The sequence below is a fragment of the Sorex araneus genome, chromosome 5, assembly GCF_027595985.1.
Source record: "Sorex araneus isolate mSorAra2 chromosome 5, mSorAra2.pri, whole genome shotgun sequence".
In the NCBI taxonomy this organism is placed as follows: domain Eukaryota; kingdom Metazoa; phylum Chordata; class Mammalia; order Eulipotyphla; family Soricidae; genus Sorex; species Sorex araneus.
The window spans coordinates 63,251,227-63,271,028 of record NC_073306.1 but is presented as its reverse complement, the minus strand read 5'-3'; the positions used below and the strand labels follow the sequence as shown (position 1 = coordinate 63,271,028).

Here is a 19,802-nt window from a genome sequence, read left to right as displayed (position 1 = left end):
GACATGCAAAAAGTTTAATCATTCTCTCAAAGACTGATACTACTTCTGGAATTTTTACTCTGGAGGGAAAAAAATGCCATTGCAGAGAGCATATTTGTATATAAAACATTTTTATTACTATTCATATTTCCCCCTCGGTTTAAAGTGAAATTTATTGGTTAAAGGATAGGAACACTTTTAGCTGCCTAATATATGTTAAGAATTGACGTTCCAAAGAGTTGTATCAATTTATATTCCCACTTGCACACTTATGTAGGTGATTCTTCTTCATCTCAATGACAAGAAGGGTAATTGAGAATACAGTTAGTTGGTGAGATTATTTTCCTCTATAAAATGCTTTGCTATAATTGATATGATTCTCTCCTTCATTTTTCCCTATATATTTAGCGTTACCACCAGCTTGAAATAAAAAAGAAACTGGAGAATTTAGCTAGGAAAGAGCGGATCCAAAGATTTAAGGTAAGGCTCCATAATACTTTACTTCATAATGCTATTGAAATATAATGATTCTATAATTAAATTTCTTTAGAAAATTTGCTCTTTTTTGTAGTTCAAATCTGAGGTCAAATGATAGTTCAACCAAGTTTAAATCTTGGCTACCATCATTGTAGATGATTATGTACAAATAACTGTGTGTGCAAAATAAATTTCATAATATACAAATCTTTCAAAGAAAAACTTGACAAGACCATGTTTGAATTTTTTTTATGATTGAGTTGTGACAGAAGCCAGCAAATTTGTCTTTTGTTAGGTAAAAGTAGATGGAAGTTTTTCAATGTAATGGGAAATAGAACATTTAAAGAATTATATGAAACATTTTCATGTGAACAAGGCCCTGGAATAATGCATGACAGCAAAGGTCTACTTTGGCAAATAAATTTAGTATAAACTTTGGCTGTTTTGCAAAGACACTTAAATTTTTATATTTAATAGGCATTGTTTGCAGTAAACTTACAAAATATATAAATTTGCATCAAGAAATGAAAGATTCTCTTAGGAGTAAATGAAAGTTTGCATTTTAGGTTGTGTTCTTACTCAATTCCTTGGGCCATTCAAACTTAACACATTCATGTTCTGTACAGTATTACAAATGTGGACACATTTCACAAGCTGATGAATATTTGTAGAGCTTTTGTGGAATAACTTGCCACGAAAGACTGGAATTTTCCTCTTTTCTCCAATAGGCTCAAACCTGCCTATTTTATCTTGGTCAAAAACAATCTTATTATAGAAATGTTAAATGGCAGATGATATATCAGTTTTTCATGATAAGAAAATTTGGTGTCTGGAGATTTATGGTGAACTCAACTTTGCCAATATTATCTCTTCTACATCAAAGCTGAGTTCGTATGTATTTTCTGGAATATTGATGGAGAAGAAGGGTTACTGTGAAGAATGACCAGCACTGCCTGAAACAGGAAACTGCTGTGTCTTTGCTTAATTTACTCCCACCTAGGTGGTCAGACACACTAATTACACGATGTGCACATATTACAGCATTGGCAGAGTCCCAGTAGACATTCCAGTTCCTCCCTATATGACTTTTTAAAAAAAAATTTATTAGTAAATCACTGTGGGGTACAGTTACAAACTTACAAGCTTTCATGTTTGTATTTGGTTTACATCCCTCCACCAGTGCCCATTCTTCTCCACCAATTTAAAAATATGGAACGCTTCATGAACTTTCATGCCATCCTTGCACAGGGGCCATGCTAATCTTTGTATTATTCCAATTTTAGTATATGTGCTGCCTAAGCGAGCATCCTATATGACTTTTAATTATAAGATTTTTCCCTTTATAGTTTCACTTGATGTATTTGAGAGTCCCTTTATGTAGTATGAAACTCTTGCTTAGAGCATTGTTTCATTATTCTTCAGGTACACAAGTATTCTTCATGTACTCTCCACTGGTAAAAGTAATGAGGTACATTCTACTTCTTCGAGTGATAAACTTAAAGCAAATTAATAAATATTATTGCTAAAGATGATATACTGCAATGTAGCTCATTTAATTGGCTGATTTCTTTGAAGATTGCTGAAATTCAATCATGAACAGCTTTGTAAGGGTCTATCTATCTCACAGTGATTCAATAAAAAAGTTTTAAAAATCTAGATAAAACTTGAGTTACATAATAATTTATGAATGCTGTTTCTTAAGAGGACTTAAATATGAATTTTCCTACTCAAATAATAACACAAAAGATAATTTACAGTGAAGAGATTCATAGAAAAATTTAAAAGACTGCTACTTACAGTATAAGGGGAATTTTATTCTGGAGATAAGATGTAATTTAAAAAGAAAAATATCTTAAACTTGGAATCACAATTTTGTTTCCACCACCTAATACCTCTGTTGACCCAAGTATTTAATCTCCCTGTACATTAGCCAAATGGAAATATTATTGATTGAAAAGGTTTGTTTAAAAAAATAAATATCTAATTTGTCTTAAAAAAACAAAGATTGTTTCTTAGTTTTACTGGCATATCCAGCTTCTGATGTGTGACAGTATGACATGCAATAGCTGTGGAAATTTTTCCTTACTGCCATGGTAGGCATCAGAAGGAATGTTCTCAAAAGAAATGAAAAATATTCTTTTAGGGGTGGGAAGATCACCCAAGCAGTGATAAGGCTGGGCTCTTTGGGGTTACTCCTGGGGATACTTAGCCATACTGTGAGGTCTGGCAGTTCTGTGCTTGGACCTGATGCCCCGGGATAATGATCAATGTCACATCTGCTAGTGCTCAGGGCACAGGTATTGCCAGAAATAAAGCATCCCTGTGAGGTATCTTCTTGGCAAAACAAAGGATTTCTTTAGTCATTCAGTATCTTACCTACAAGCATTAGCTGGGATTGTTAATTACACACCAGTTCCTTATTTTTCTTATTCCAGGGAGAGCACACAAGATGGTCTATAGAAGATAACATGCCAATCTTGTCTCCCCACCCCCCAGTTGGCCCAAAGACAAACCGTGGCCATAGTGTTCTGCTTAATGAAGGACATTCCAGTCCATTAACACCGGTGAGTCATTTTATAGAGTCTTTCATGCACTATTCCAACTAATTAATTTATGTCTTATTACTCTCAGAAAGGATGCTCTCTGGCACATGTCTGTATAATCCCATGAATTCCACTGAATGGAAGCAGTCCTATATTAGTAAAACTCCTTTTCTGAAATTCCCATGTATAATCGACATCACTTCTGTCAAATAATTTTGCTTGTTACTGCTAGATTTGTATTTTTTTCTGAAGTAAAATAGTTTTATTGAAAGAAATTTACTTAGAGAATGTGTGGGGAAAGGAGAAAGAGAAATAAGACTTTTCCAGAGGGGAAAAAGCTTCTTCTGCTTTTCACTTTCATTCTTACTCTCACTTCTCATGCTCTTTTCCCTCTTCCCTTCTATTCTTTTTCTATCTTCCTTAACTTCTTTCTTCCCTTCATTTTGCTTCTTTTATATTTCCTCTCTTTCCCCCTTTCCTTTTTTCTCTCATTCTTCCTCATTCTTTCATTCCTCCCTTCTTCCTGTCCTTCCTCCCTTCCTTTCTGAATTGAAACGAGGGCATCCTATGTACTAGACATGCACTTTACACTGAGTCAAGGCTCTGAATCTATATGACAATGACACCTGTGGAAAATTTTATGTGGCACATAAGACCCTGCATAATATTTCACCTCGATTTGGCTGTCCCAATATTTTCTCTTATAAATATCCTTTAACACCTACCTTGCAGTGGTAGTTGTTCCATACATGTTCTATATTTCTTATCTCTGAATTTAATGTTCTTATTCTTTGTACTCTACCTTTGTCTGTAAAATTTATAGCACACAAATTAATTTATACTATATAGTATTTTGGACCAGATCCTTATTTTTGTGATTTTGAATAACTAAAGTATGTCCAAATACTCTAAAAACATAAATGTACAGAAAATGTATTTTAAAAAATGGTGTACTGGCATTCCATTAGTTTGATTCATTTATAATCTAGATATGGCATTTGCTTAAAGAAAGGTGAGGTAGCGTGAAACAATATATACACAAGGAAAGATTTCTATGATATTTGCTGAGGTTCATGGATTAAGTTGTAAATGAATTGGTTGATTACATCTTTATTCTAACTTTGTGTAACTTGATATATTTCCTTGTTAGCACGAACATTTTTTTTCAAATTGCACAATATTTAGAGAGAAGTGTTGCTTTTACAGGTTGCTGATGTGGGTTCATCAACATAGTGTTTAACTTTGTCATTTTTCAAAAGGTAAATATGTTTTGACAATCCCCAATGAACAGTTCAAGTAAAGAAAAGCAACGGTCTTCATTAGGTTATTACCATGTTTTCTGGACTCATTTAAATGAATATGCACACAAATAACTCCTTTTTGTGAGGACAAACTCACTAGCTTCTCAAAAGCTTAACCCGAGTGAAACAAAGGAAACAATCAGGTACTGGTTTTCTAACTTCCCACCTGTTTCAGAGAGGAAAACCCCTTGAAAGACTCTCTTTTCAATTTTCCAGCTGAACACCCTCAATAAGTAGTTTATGATACATCCAGGAGATCTTAATGTGGCAGGAATGAGAAAGTAATTTTGAAATTATAGGAAACACTGACACCAGCATTTCACAAGTTTTTATATCTGATAAGCCAAAAGTTTTCATTCTGTCATTTCCTATGGTGCTTCTGCGACACAAGGAATACATCACGTGATCTTGGAATTATAGCTCCTATTTTACAGAAATTCAAGTCTTCCTATTTGTTTTCCCAGTCCAGTTACAAATCTTTTAAATTTGACTCCTGATCCCCCAAGTGACATTGAGATGAAGTTAATAATCCTTTTAAGGCATCGCAACTGATTTTTCCTTTGTAACTTTCTTGTGTTAGTAAGGACAGCATCAAGTGTGGTCATGAAGGGCCCCTCAACTTTCAAAATAGCTTATATCATTTTTTGCTACACCATTCCCATCAAATCCGTGGTGAATCATTCAAAATTTTGTGCACATGCTTAGGAAAAAAGTCACCCAACAAACCTTTCACTGCGCTGTAGCACTGTCATCTCGTTGTTCATAGATATGCTCAAGCAGGCACCAGTAACATCTCCATTGTGAGACTTGTTGTTACTGTTTTTGGCATATTGAATATGCCACGGGTAGCTTGCCAGGCTCTGCTGTGTGGGCGGGATTCTCAGTTAAGCTGAGCAGTCATCAGGTAATTGATTTCAATTTCATTCTTATAAATTTTGAAATTATTAATCTCCAGTGGTTTATTATAACAAATGTGTTATGAAAAATTAAAAACAGCAATTTATGAGAATTTATGTATTTTTATTTATTTATTCTTTAGGCTTTGGGGTCACAACCAGCAGTGTTCAGGGTTACCGTGTGCTACCAATAGTCATACTGTGGTCTACTGCATGCAATGCCTATGCATAGTCTTTGAGACACCTCTCCAACACCTCTTTTAATTTTTACCTTTTTGAGCCTCCCAATGAGAGGTCTGGGAGTCTGGGGCTACTTCAATCATACTCAGCCCAAGTGAGCAGCATGAGTCAATGCCAAGTCCTGAGAATGTGTTGCTACTCAGGCCCTGTGTGTTCAGAGAACTATACACTTCTGCAAATGAACAGGGCGGTCTCTGCTTGCAGACCATTTACCTCTGGTCCCTGTGCTGTTTTTCTGATCCCTGTGGTAGCTTTTAATATGAATTTTGGCAGTTTGTGTATTTGAGCTATTAGCTGGATAGTGCACATTTATTTGGTTTTAGATATAAATGTAATAATTTAGACATTTAAAGATCAAATTCATCTATTGTTTTGTATGAGAATGCGAGGAAGTAAAATGTAGAGCACAGTACAGCTGTCAACAAATGAGGTTCTGTTTATGGAGATCTGCTTTCTTGAATGTTGTTTCTAGTTTATGTACCTGTTCAGTGGGATTATTTGCCAGGAAGTGTCATGGGGGTTGTTTGTTCTACAGAGATCAAAAAAAAAATCTTTTGTGTGGTTTTGATTTCCCGTTCAGAAACCTCTAAGTTGGAATTCTTGTGTGAGTTTTAAGGGATTTCACCATTTGGCTCATATAAACTTATACCCTATTTTTTTAAATCAAATTCTGTGTCAACTTAGCTTCCCCCCATCAATCACAATATAGGTTTGTGTGCAGAGACCCCACATAATAATGAGTAAAACACAGGGATTACGCCCAATCCCAGTACACATATCTGGTCTCAATTGGCTTGTCCTCTCTTCTCTATGATGTCATCAAAAGCTCAGACTCCTTTTTTGTCATTGCTTTGTCAAACAATTTGTGCTGTCAGGCACATAAGCCAAGATGGTGTGCCACCATGTGGAGATTCCAGCCAGCAGGAAGGGGAGTAAAAAAAGTGAAGGTACATGTTTCTCTGAGAGCATGATCTGGAAATTTCATGTGTCACTTAGGCTCACACTTTGTTGACCCAGACTGAGTCAGGCAATTATTTTGAACTGAAAAAAAAGTTGAGAAATAGGATTTTTTGGGGGTGGGAATTAAAACATTACCTAATTTAAATAAATGAGTTATGAAAAAAGGGTGAAAAGATATTATCATGGGTAATATTATCTTTCTTACCCATCTTCTTCCTAGCTTCCAGCTGTTTTTTCGTACTTGGATGTTCTAATTTACCATTTTTCTTCTCTGCTTATCCATTTTCTTCTCTTGTTCTTTCATTTGGATAAAATATAACTGTTTTTGCCAAACTTTCATTTTTGCTTGTCTCATTGGCTTATTTACAATTGCTTTCAGTTTCAATTTTCTGTGAGTTCTCATATTTTTCTTGATAGCACAGCGGGTAGGGTGTTTGCCTTGCATGCAGCTGACCCAGGTTTGAATCTCCGTCCCTCTTGGAGAGCCCGGCAAGCTACCGAGAGTATTCCACCCTCATGGCAGAGCCTGGCAAGCTACCCATGGCATATTTGATATGCCAAAAACAGTAACAACAAGTCTCACAATGAAGACATTACTGGTGCCCGCTTGAGCAAATCAATGGATTACAGTGCTACAGTCTGACTCTATTTGTGTAGTTCACTTGGTGCTAGTTATCTTATGTCACCTTTCAAAGTTAAAAATTACTTTTTAATCTGCTTATAGAGCTAATATTTGGAATTCAATGAAGGTTAACATACAAAAACAATAGATTTAGCGTCCTATGATACCCTTGTCAATATGGCACTAAGATCAATTTCTGGCTATAAGGGCATTCTTATCACTAACATCACTTTCCAAAATTTAATCTTTGTCATTGTTTGGAGTCAATTGTATTAAGTCTTTTCATGGGTCATTAGATAATCCCACAGCCTATATTCTCTTACCAAGATGTACACTTTTATTTTTCTAAACAGGTTTTGGCCATTGTAGAGGAAACAACTGGGTGAACAACTTCATTCCTCCCCACTGACCCCACTTAACTTTGATAATCTTTAGCCTAAACTTGCAGTGTTTCAGCAGTGCTCCCAAAAGGCACTTGTAATGTTCCGTACTGACAGTTTTGGTATTCTCTGCAGCATATTCTTGATTAGAAAATGTATTAGTCAGGATTTTAGCAGGAAACAGATGGCTCACACAAATAGGGTAATTAGGAAGGATTTAATAAACTGTTTACAAAGATGAAGTCAGGATTAAGGAAAACCAGCTAGAGATGTTAAGTGTGTTAAGGTCAGCATAGTGGGAAACATACCATTTAGGCTTAAGGCAGGAGGGATGGGTTGGATACAAACTAGCAGGTGGCACCTGAGAGTTAGGAGAGGACTTTCCGAGAGAGCTGGTGGACATTGGCAGAAACACTCAGCTGGCTCATAGCAACTGGCATAGAAAGGGGAATAAAGAGCCTGACTTCCTTCCCTTCCCATGTTCTTCTGTCTCCTGCCTTAGATTGATCAACAAATCCAGCTGGCATTCTCAGTTTTTTTTTTTTTTGTATAGCCTATATAGGCATGACTCTTATGGACTGGAATAGACCAGGGAAGGTGTATATAAAGGGACAAATAGAAAATCTCTAAGCGAAACATATCAGTTCTTATTCCCCACTACATCTAGCAGTGCAAGACTTTACTCCTGGCTCTGCACTCAGGGCTCACCTAGCAAGGCTCAGAGGACCAGAGATGGGGTGCTGAGAATCAGTCCAAGGTTGGCTTTGTGTAGGGCAAATGCCCTACCTGCTGCACTAGGGCTCTTATGCCCCCAAACACACTCACAGTTTTTACACTGTATTTTTGAAAGTCGCTAGTTACTGTTTTAAAGTTTGTTTGCCTTATATTTAAAGAGGACTTGAATAACTGGTAATATGTTGCTGTTTAACACTTGCCTTTCTTTTTTTAAAAAAAATCACATAGACTGCTTCCATTTCAGCACTTTTAATTTTTCAGCACTTGAAATTTTTAATTTCAACAATATTAACACTTAAATAATAGGAGAATTTATGTTGAAAACATTTAAATATAAATGATCCTATTCTAGTAATATTCCTTTAGATCTCTAAAATAGGAACATTATTCAACCTAACATTTAATGGAGCAAAACCATACTACACTTAGCATAAATTAGGTAATATCAATGAGTTTACAGTATGAATTAAATATTGGGACCTAATAGAGAACATCTCCTTTGTCTAAAATACTCTATAATTGTGACATTTAGTTATGTAAAGGACTTCAACACCATATGTTTTAACAAATACTTTGGGTCACAAGGGTATGTATAATGGAAAGACATAATTAAAGTTTAATCTGTTCAGTAAAAAAGCACCATTAATTACTCTAGGCAATTTGTTGGTTATTAATTGGTTCTGGAGACATGTCAAGATACTAATTTAAGTTGAATTGTTTTTTCTTAATTATCTAGACAGCCCCTCGACCATATACTGCTCCGGAAAATATACAACCGCCTATTCGATTGCGGCCTCTTCCTAGTAATCCTGCAGTAGGAACTGTTCCAAAGATAATTCCGGGGTCCAAATCAAAAGGCTCAATGCTGGAAAATGAACCTCCACTTTCCACTGGGGTAAATGTTATTTGTACAGGAAATATTTTTGTTTTTGATTTGAACATAGATTATTATAGTTTTTAAGATGTTAGATTCAGTTAATCCACTTAGTGAAATTTATTATATGCTTCTTACTTTAATTTAGCATACTTGAATTGCTTCTAACTGTAATTTCTGTATTGCTGGACAAATAGAGTGAGGAATAGATTTATACTAATATAATATGAGCTATCATTAATTTGAAGGATTATATGAAAACAAAGTGGAAAACTTTTTATAGACAGATATGACTTCTATCAGAATGTACCTAGTGTTGACTGCTTCCAAATTTTAGATGCATGAAACCTAGAAAATGAAATTTTCCAAGAATAGGTTTGCATTTGCATGCCGACTTACTTTACCATCAGTGTATGAAATTGCTTTAAGTTTGACTCTGGAGAAGTTGGATGTAGAAGGAAAAGAATGTCCATCTTTTAAAATGCCAAATTAATTCCCCAGGAGGTTAACTCTGATTCCTTTTCAAGATTTCATCTCAGGAAATTTTTACTTTTTTAATAGAGCACAGAAAGGTGGTATGAACCTAAGATATGAGGTTAAAGAGAAATAACTAGTACCTTTATTAATTACTGATACTGCTTCTATATCTAACACAAAGAAGAAATATTTGCTAACTTAAGAATTAACTGTCATAAGCATAATTATCAATATATTCAAATGGGTGAATATAGTTCTATTAAGGAACATAGGACATATGGAATTAAAATATTTTTTATCTAAAACTGACATAAACTTGACACTAAGAAATGTAATAAATAATTGTGTAAATATGTAAATGTAACTATGATACTAATGCTTTATTTAATAACCTTTTGATCATATGAATAATGTTTTCCAAGTCTTTTTTTTTTTTTTGGTCACACCCAGCAATGCTCAGGGGTTACTCCTGGACTTGCACTCAGGAATTACTCCTGGCAGTGCTTGGGGGACCATATGGGATGCCGGGGATCGAACCCGGGTCGGACCGTAGAAGACAAACGCCCTACCTGCTATGCTATCGCTCCAACCCGTTTTCCAAATCTTGTTAGTTAATTTGGTAGTTTATCAGAAAGCAAAAAAAGTTAATCCAAAAGTGGCAGCACTTTATCTATTTATTTATTTATTTATTTATTTATTTATTTATTTATTTATTTATTTATTCCTTTTTTGAGTCACACCTGGTGATGCATAGGGTCACTCCTGGCTCTGCACTCAGGAATCATCCCTGCGGTGCTCAGGGGACAATATGGGATGCTGGGAATCGAACCTGGGCAGACTTTGTGCAAGACAAATGCCCTACCCGCTATGCTATTGCTCCAGCCCCATAAGTGACAGTTCTTTGACTAAGATTTCCTTCCTAGTACTGAACAGAAACTGGTTGCATAAGAAACCAGTTAAGCTGACTTTTTCTTAAATCTGCTCTCTACATTGATGACCCAGAGATTTCCCATTTCTGCTGGTATTTAGGAATTATTTGGTACTGAGACATTGTCTCAAATCATCAAAAATAACTCACAACAGGCTCAGGAGTAATTTCAGTAACCCACAACACGGTCATTTTTTTCCCCCTAGAGTAAACTGAAAATCAAGAAATAAAGTATAGAAGCTGGTGTGATAGGCACTAGCCTTTCATGCGGCTGACATGGATTTGATCCCCAGCACCACATATGGTCCCCCGAGCCATGCCAGATGTGATCTTTTAGCACAAAGACCATTAGTGAGCTCTGAGCCCACCAGAATGTGGCTCAAAAAAAAAAGAAAGAAAGAAAGAAAGAAAGAAAGAAAGAAAGAAAGAAAGAAAGAAAGAGAGAGAGAAAGAAAGAAAGAAAGAAAGAGAGAGAGAAAGAAAGAGAGAAAGAAAGAGAGAAAGAAAGAGAAAGAAAGAGAGAAAGAAAGAGAGAAAGAAAGAGAGAAAGAAAGAGAGAAAGAAAGAAAGAAAGAAAGAAAGAAAGAAAGAAAGAAAGAAAGAAAGAAAGAAAGAAAGAAAGAAAGAAAGAAAAAGAAAAAAAGGAAAAAAAGAAGCAAATCATAATCAAACAGAGGCTCTTGTTCACTAGACATCAAATAACCATAGCTACCAGAAGTTTTTTCCTTTAGGCAGGCCAACATGAGAAGGAAGATCACAATAAGAAAGTTGCCTGGTGAACATAGCATCACAATGAGAGGATATAGAATGTTAATGGCTCTAAGCTGGTCTCATCTTTTAGGAATGGGCTTGCCAAAGGTTCTTGAGAACTTGAAGGTCTTTGGCTGAAACTATTTCCTCCAGGTATAACTTGCCTTTCGGGCTGGAGTTATTCAGTCCAATGGGTGAATATTCATCTCTCATAGAGAGTATTCAGATGGGCACTTTCCACATTTGTCAAGGTGATTATATTCCTTTCTAAGTTCCTACTTCTGTTAACTCTAATATACTCATTTTCTTGTTAGATATGTGAATACTATCAATCAAGTAAGCAAGTTCTGCTGGCTAGGGAATGACTTTTTTTTCCCCTTCAGATGATTTTTCCAGCTCTGTTCTGAATCACCAGCTGAATTTATTTAGAAACCTGGGTCTTTTACTTTCCTCTTTCCAAGTTTTGGGGTTTGAGTGATTGAGGGAATAGGAATTCAGTGGTAGTTCAGAGTTGCTGACAATAATAAAATAAATCCTGTGTTAGTTTTAACTAATTAAACTTATACTTCATACGCTGCAAACATCTGTGATTGTCAGATATCAAGGCAGATGATAGTCTCAAGCTTACTGGATTTTACATTATAATGTATGTAAAAAGAATAATCTGTTGGAAGAAAGCATGTAGTTTTTGAATGACATCGATGATGAATAGTAATTAATATAAAATCAGACTAGAGATTCCTAAGGAGTTTGCTGCTGAGGAAAGAGTCTGCTCAAAGGGCTAGACCACATACTTTGCATCTCAGAGGCTGAGATTTGATCCCCTCGAGCACCACTGGTTGTGATTCCAAAAATACGTACATACATATTATGCATATGCATACACATAAATATATATATAAAATTTGAGAGAGAGAATACAGGGATACAGTGGTTAAAGATAGATCCTTGGCACTGCATATTGTCTCTCAGTCACTGCTGGGAGTTACTCCGAGCACAGAGCCAGAAGTAACCCCTGAACACCTCTAGGTGTGGCAAAATAAAAAAAGGAGACGAAGAATTTGTATGATTCCCGAGGTTTTAGTGACAACTGACAAAATTTTTACTGCATTCTTAAAGAGTAAAGGGGGACTGGAGAGTTAATACAGCAGATAGGATACTTGCATTGTGCAAGGCTGATCCAAATTCAATACTAGGTAACATTATTGTCCCAAGTCCTGCCAGGAGTGACCCCTGAGCACAGAGCCAAGGAGTCAGTCCTGAGCACTGCTGGGTATGACTCAAAAATGGCAACAAAAACAAACATATGAAGGCTGTGGAGTTTGTGAAACAGCCATAAACTGACAAAAAAGACAAACATTTCTAAATATCAGGAACAAGATTTATGATTTAGGCAAATGTGATTTTGTGAACTCTAGTTGAGGGGCAACTGAGTAAAAACAATGACTTTATTACCAATTATCTCTTATGCACTGTAAGAACAAAAATGGGTGCAACAGCTTGTGATGGCAATATGGAAACATTCATCAACATTTTGTTTAATTGGTGAAGAAAATCTTTTATTTATAAAATATGAGGGAGGAGAGAGAAAGTGGGGGTAAGGAAAGAGAAGAGACCACAGAGCCTTATTTAAAGAAGATAAAATCATGCATCTGAACTGGGGTGTTGATGACTCCAAAAGAAGTTACTCTGTCAACATTTTAAGTGCTTCAGCATTTTAGCATATAGGACCTACCCCAGAAACACCTCAGAAACACACAAAAAAACTTTATTTAGCAAGAAAAGAAATGTTTAGGGGAAGGAGAGGTAGCACAACAGGTATGGTGCTTGCCTTGCGTACAGCTGACCTGATTTGATCCTGAGCTCCACCAGAAGTGATCCCTGAGCACAGAGCCAAGAGTAATTGCCTTAAACACAGTGGGGTCTGTCCTCCTCCCACAAGATTCAAGAATGATTGTTAGTAGAAATTTACAGAAATAGCAATGGGACTAAACCTATGTATTTTTGTTTATGTAGTACAGTCATCAAACCCAGGGCTTTGTACATGCAAGACATGAGCGCTACTGCTGAATCAAAGCTCCAACGCTACCCTTAAATATTAAATAAAATAGTTTTATAAATGTCATGTTAATTAAAGTTTGCTTAATAAATAAGGTAAAGCTAGCTGACTATATAAAAAGATATCCAAGATACTTTGAACTAAAAAAAGCAGAGTAAGAAGTTTATATGAATATATATTTGCTAAGTCATTCCAAAATATAATTGACTGATAATTACTTAGCAAGTTCAAAAATTGTCTTACAAGAAGCTCCTGATTCGTTTTGTCATTCTTACATCTTAATTTCTTTAATTTATAATTATTATAATATCAGTGCTTGCTAGCATAGAAAACATAGAAAATGTAGAAAAAATTAGAATATGAGCAGCTCTTGCAATATCAGCTATTCTAAATGCCTTGGTGATTATTATTTAGTTAAATCCCTTTCTTCTCATATAAATAATGCTTTCAATAAAAATGACTGAAGAGATTATACAGTGGAAAAGGCAGCTGCCTTGCATGCGGCTGACCTGTGCTCAATCCCTATCACTACATGTATATGGTCCCCTGAGCCCCACCTGGAGTGATTCCTGCACACACAGAAAGGAGCACAGCTTGGTGTGACCCCAAGACAACAAAACAAACAAAATACTGAGTATTCATGCCTTAATTTAACCTGCTTTTAGTATATGAACTATGATAAATGTTTGGAGAATGAATTTCCTTTCTTAAAAATGACAAAGATTAAGTAGGCCAAAAATCAGTTAAAATTCAAATAAAATTAATTGGCATACTATAGAAAATTATTAAAGTTGTGTTCAAGTTTATATCTTCAAATTTGACAGTAATAAAACTAAGTTAAATTTCTCCTGTTGATGCACTCGGTAGCTCAACTAAATTAGTTACATATAAATGTGTGTACATATATATATCCTCTTATGCAGATTATCACTGTACTTTGTACAGTTGGAGGATTTATTTCTACACATAGAATTTCTAGGAGAAAATAAGCCTAATAGAGTCTTTGGAACAGAGTATAAGTTTAGCTCCTTGATCTCATTAATGAATATTTTCATATGTGGATAGGTGAAATCAGAATGTGAAGAAAGTACTAATACTCCTTAATAGTGTTAAGGGGGATTATCCAGCCCTAGATTATCCAATCATAGAATACTTCAGAATTCTTTTTATTTAATGTTTTAATTGGGTCTTCATATATTCAATGGATTATTGAGAGAAGAAAAATCTTAAAAGTACTATAAAAATAAGTGTTTGATTTTAAAATGTTCTTTAAAAAGAATATAAAACAAGGGAGGTTAAATTTCCTGCAGATACAACAAAATGCTGTGAGGGTTTTTTTTGCCCCCAACAGATCAGAGAGCTTCAAGTAGGTATACACCATTAGTTATGCTTGTGTGCTGTTAATCATAGCCTTTTTTTTTTTAATTTTAGGTTAAGTTGGGTCACTGATTCTAATTTCACTGGTTCTTTTGTCATGATTACAGGGCAAGAAGGCAATGATGAAGTTCAAGAACTTCACGGACAATTCACAGGAAATGAATTCATATCTACTTCCAAACATTAACAATTACCTGGTGCCTATTCCTCCTCCATCACATCCTCATGGTAGAAAGGTCACAAGGGAAAATAGACCTGAAACATGGAGAAGGAGACAATTTCGTCCAACCACAGCTACAAATGACTTTGAACCAAACATTAATGCTATTGGGGTGATTATGGAACTTTCTTTTATTAATTAAGCGCAAAATACAATGCACAGTATTTCTTATTTTATTATTATTTTTGAATCACCATGAGATACAGTTACAAAGATACCCATCCGTCCACCAATGCACATTCTCCACCACCAATATCCCCAATATACCCCCCCTTTCTAACCCTCCTCCTGACTCCATGACATAGTTTCCCCCATACTCTCTCTCTACTTTTGGGCATTATGATTTGCAATACAGGTACTGAGAGGTTATTATGTTTGGTCCTTTATCTACTCATATCCCCATCCTGAATGATTCTTCCAACCACCATTGCCTTAGTGGTCCCTTCTCTATTCCAGCTGCCTTCTCCCCCAGCTCATGATTTAGTCTCCCAACTATGGGGTAAGATTCCTGGCCCTTGTCTCTACTGTCCTTGAGTGTCAGTCTCATATTACATTTTCTTATGTTCCACAAATTATATGCACTGTATTTCTAGCTAGTTTCATAATAAAATAATTTGTGAAATTAAATGATATATGCTCCACATATAGAAATATGATAATTTTGTCTGTGTCACTGTAAATCTTGGAAGAGTTTGAAAAGAAAAGATTTTGAGTAGTTCAGCTGAACAGACTAATTTGACATAACTGATTTTATTTTTAAATCTTAGTAAATCTTGTAGTCAAACTTTATTTGTATTATATCTATTTTTACATAATTTTCTTCTATTTTTTTAATTCAAACACGTTTTATCAGAACATATCCTAACATTTAATTGGGAAAATACCAGAACCCAAACATATCTTCAAAGCATAATATTCTACACACTGCAGCACTGTTTTTCCATTTTTCATCGATTTGAGTGGGCACCAGTAACATCTCCATTATGAGACTTGTTGTTACTGTTTTTGGCATATCGAATATGCCACAGGTAGTTTGCCAGGCTCTGCCATGTGGGCGACATTCTCTCGGTAGCTTGCCAAGCAATCCAAGAGGGATGGAGGAATCGAAACCAGGTCGGCCACGTGCATTCTACACACAATCTTACTAAAATTTACTTTAGAATAATTTTTAAAAAGTTGATATATAATATGTAGAAATCATTTCATTTTAAATTTTATAGAGATATTGACCACGACTATAATACGAAAGAGCACTTCATTTTCATTGTGTACATATATAGTTAATAGTAATTAATTGTAACTCTTGTGATGATAAGATAATCACCTTTCCCTGACAGAGCCTTGTAGTTAAATACCAGTGTGCATGTAGACCATATGCTGCTTGGAGTAGAGCCCCGTGTGGCTCTCCACTTGAAAACCAAACACCAGGATAAGAGCAATGGTGCAGTAAGTAGGACTCTTGCCCCACATGTGGCTGACTTGGGTCCAATCCCCAGTACTCTTTATGGTTCCCCTAATCCCACCAGGAATAAACCCTGAGCACAGAGCCAGAAGCCCTGAGCATAACCACCAGGTGTGGCCCAAAAAACAAAATCAAAATCAAAACCAAAACAACTCTCACCCGTCTGTGCATTGTTTACACCATGCTTACACCTCACCACTCGTCTTTCCATCCCCTCTGCCAGCAATTATCCACCAATATACTCCTCAGAAACCTGGAGCTCTCTTTCTTGTGGTTTTCAAATTTGCTCCTTTGTATTCTACATTAAACAAGTCTCTTCTTTTGTCTCTGATAGAGCTTTATATCCTTCATTCTTTATTTTCCTTCTTTCTGTGTCCTGGATCAAATACTTTTCCTCTACCTATGGATTCTTGTGCTGTCATTATCCTCTCTAATTTGCATTCAATCTTTTTTAATATTTTTCTCTCTCTCTTCTCTAAATGTCCGGGTATTACATATAGGAACCTAAGTTTTGTATTCTTTAGCCTCAGCCTTCTGTTTTTATCCTCCTGCTGCAGTGTTATCTGAATAGTAGTTTACTCTAGCTTGATTTAAAAAAGTGATCCCAGATAAATTAGTTTATCATTTTTTTGTTTATATTATCATGTTTTATTTGTCAGCTACAATTTGTGTACCCACATGGTGGTTCCTGTCTCAGGTGTATTACCTCCATGGATAGCAGAACCATGGTATGCATCAAAGTTTCCGTTTAGGAGTGTAACATGTCACTTAGATTCTATTTCTTGCTGACATTGGTCTCTGCAAATCAAGAAGAAAGCTAACTTGGGGAGTGAGATTTTCCACCTAGCAAAAATAGTGAGTCTCCTCATTCTGCTTGGTGGCAGCTTTTGATTTTCTTATATTAAAGCATTCTACTGAGATAAACTCCAACTTATCTCTACTTAGGAGAAAATAAAAATGTCTCATATGTCACAAAATTATATACAATCCATGTGGATAACTTGACAGTAAATAACATTATCAGGTACATGCATTGCATTAATTCTTTTGTTTGTTTTTTGGGTCATACCCAACGATGCCCAGGGTTTACTCCTGGCTCTGCACTCAGGAATTACTCCTGACTGTGCTCAGGGGACCATATAGGATGCTGGGAATCAAACCAGGTTAGCCACGTGTAAGACAAATGCCTTACCCCCTCTGCTATGGCTCCAGCCCTGGCATTAATTCTTAACAAAAATTAAAATGCTACAGTTATATTATGAGCCCCTTTTTCTTATTGACTGCATCACAGTCCTTACTACTACTTCCTCAAGCAACCACAATACTGACTCTACATCAATCAAGTCCTCTTTTTTATTTGGAAATCTGTCACTTTTCTGGACAAATATTCAGAAGAAAGCCTAAACCAAATAACAGGAATGGAAATGAAGGTATTTCCAGGTGAAGATAAGAAGAATAGGATCTTCGATATTCTATCGAGATCATATCTAGGTTTGGTTTCTTGACTTTTTAAAGGTCTCCTCTGGAGAAGTCAGAGAGGCTATAGAAGAGTGGAGTTCTGTAGACCTCAGCGTCTGTTATAGTCAGTGTAAACCAGACACTGGACATGTCTCAAAGGTTGGGGCATTTGGAGGTGGCCACAGACAAGAGCAGCTTCTCCAACATGGTTATGACAAATCACACACAGATGAGCATCTGAGGTAGTGTGTCCCATTGCAGTTGTTAGAAGTAGTGTAGTTTCAGCAACATCTTGACTTTGACAGAACTTAGCATGTCTGTCTTTCATCACAGAACATTTAAAGAATTGTTCTTTCTTTTAGTAATTATTAATTGGAGAATATTGGATCTAATTAGATTGAAGCTCTACTATTTTGAACATTTTTATCTATTTTTCTTGTTCTCTGTTGTCTTTGCTTGGAAATTTCAGTTTTATATTTTATACATTTGGCTAAGTTTTCCATATATTTACTTACTTTTAGTTCTGAGAACTCCTTTTAATCTTGCTTTAAAAAGCATTTTATTCTTGTTCTGATTTTGATTCTATGGTATTTGTGGACTGATGTATATATTTTTTTGGTCATATATTCTTGAAACACCGGGAGCAGGTTTTATCATCAAACCTTTAAACATGGAAGCAGAGTTTATACAACAAAAGTTTATACAAATCTCGTAACTATGGGGACCCCTGAAATGAGGAGACAGTCTGTTGGTCTAGGGCAGTGACTGCTCAAAGACTCTCACACAGGATGGCTTAGGTATAGCCATTGCACGGGCCATAGACTCATAGTCATATGCCAAAGTCCTAGTAGAAAAGGCAATGGTCAAATAGAGACTGAGGGAGAATGCCTAAGTGCACTAACGAGTAGTGGCAGAGGGAGGCAGGGTTACTGTTATGACTAGAAGAAGCTGCTAGAGCTCTGTGCTTGATGTTCTAAGTTAGAGGCAAGATCGAAGTGTTGCTGATACCCAAAGATATCTGCTTTCCACATCTTAAGCCATCAGCTGCTGGCATATCAAGGTGAATTATTCCTAAAAATGTCAGGTCCCCCTGACAATAGCCTGGTTCCCAAAAAAGTCAGGACCAGGGAACTCCCTACAGGCCCAAGGACCTGTAGTGGTCAAGGGACATGTCAGAGAGAACTCCAACAATTTTATAAAAAAATATTTCTTATGCAATCAATAAGAAGAAATTCTACCTATGCTAGTCATACTTTAATATGCTTACCATTCATTTTTAAAATTTCCATGATTCTAGTTCCTGAGTATTAATGATAATTCATTCTTTGTACATGTGGATTTGTTAGTTTCTCTTAGTAATTATGTCAAGTTCTGTTTTTTTATTGTTGAGAATATCTGGTTATATGCTCAGATTTAGTATTATTTTACTTTCTAGTAAAGTGATTCTTTATCATTTGATATACTTGTCTAATAGTAATCATTTTCTTTAAATTGGTACTTTCTATATATATGTAGGACTGGAGTGATAGCACAGTGGGTAGAGCATTTGCCTTGCACACGACCCACCTGGGTTCGATTCCTCCATCCCTCTTGGAGAGCCCAGCAAGCTATTGGAGTATCCCAGAGCCTGGCAAGCTACCCGTGGTGCATTCAATATGCCAAAAACAGTAGCAACAAGTCTCACAATGGAGACATTTCTGATGCCCACTCAAGCAAATCAGTGAACAATGGGATGACAGTGCTACAACAGTGCTATGGCGCTATATATGTAGATATGCACAATATATTACCATATAATCTATTATATAGCTATACATATACAATGTTTATATAAATATATACATAGAATATATAAAACTAAAGGTAAAGTCATCCTGAGGCTTAAAATAATATATACATATATTTAATATATGGACACATATATATATGTCATATGTGTATATATATGATATACTATATGGGTATATATATGTGTGTGTATTATTTTAAGTCTTATGGTGTCTAAAGTTTTAAACTTTGAATATATTTATACAGCATATGGGTATTTATGTTTGTTGCCATCTG

General features: G+C 35.7%; 1 protein-coding gene and 1 non-coding gene across 2 annotated transcripts in view; one reads left to right on the top strand and one right to left on the bottom strand.

Annotated features, from left to right (window-relative positions):
- The window catches only part of ERICH3 (glutamate rich 3), a 128,371-nt gene that overhangs the window by 45,539 nt on the left and 63,030 nt on the right, over positions 1 to 19,802 (top strand). Inside the window, exons 4-7 of the mRNA XM_055139337.1 lie at positions 388 to 459; positions 2,892 to 3,020; positions 8,870 to 9,028; positions 14,706 to 14,930. Coding sequence (XP_054995312.1) covers positions 388 to 459; positions 2,892 to 3,020; positions 8,870 to 9,028; positions 14,706 to 14,930 — 585 coding nt within the window. The remainder of the gene's footprint in view (positions 1 to 387; positions 460 to 2,891; positions 3,021 to 8,869; positions 9,029 to 14,705; positions 14,931 to 19,802) is intronic.
- Positions 1,660 to 1,763, bottom strand: LOC129405268 (U6 spliceosomal RNA). Its single transcript, XR_008630449.1, has one exon. It is a non-coding gene; the product is annotated as a U6 spliceosomal RNA (small nuclear RNA).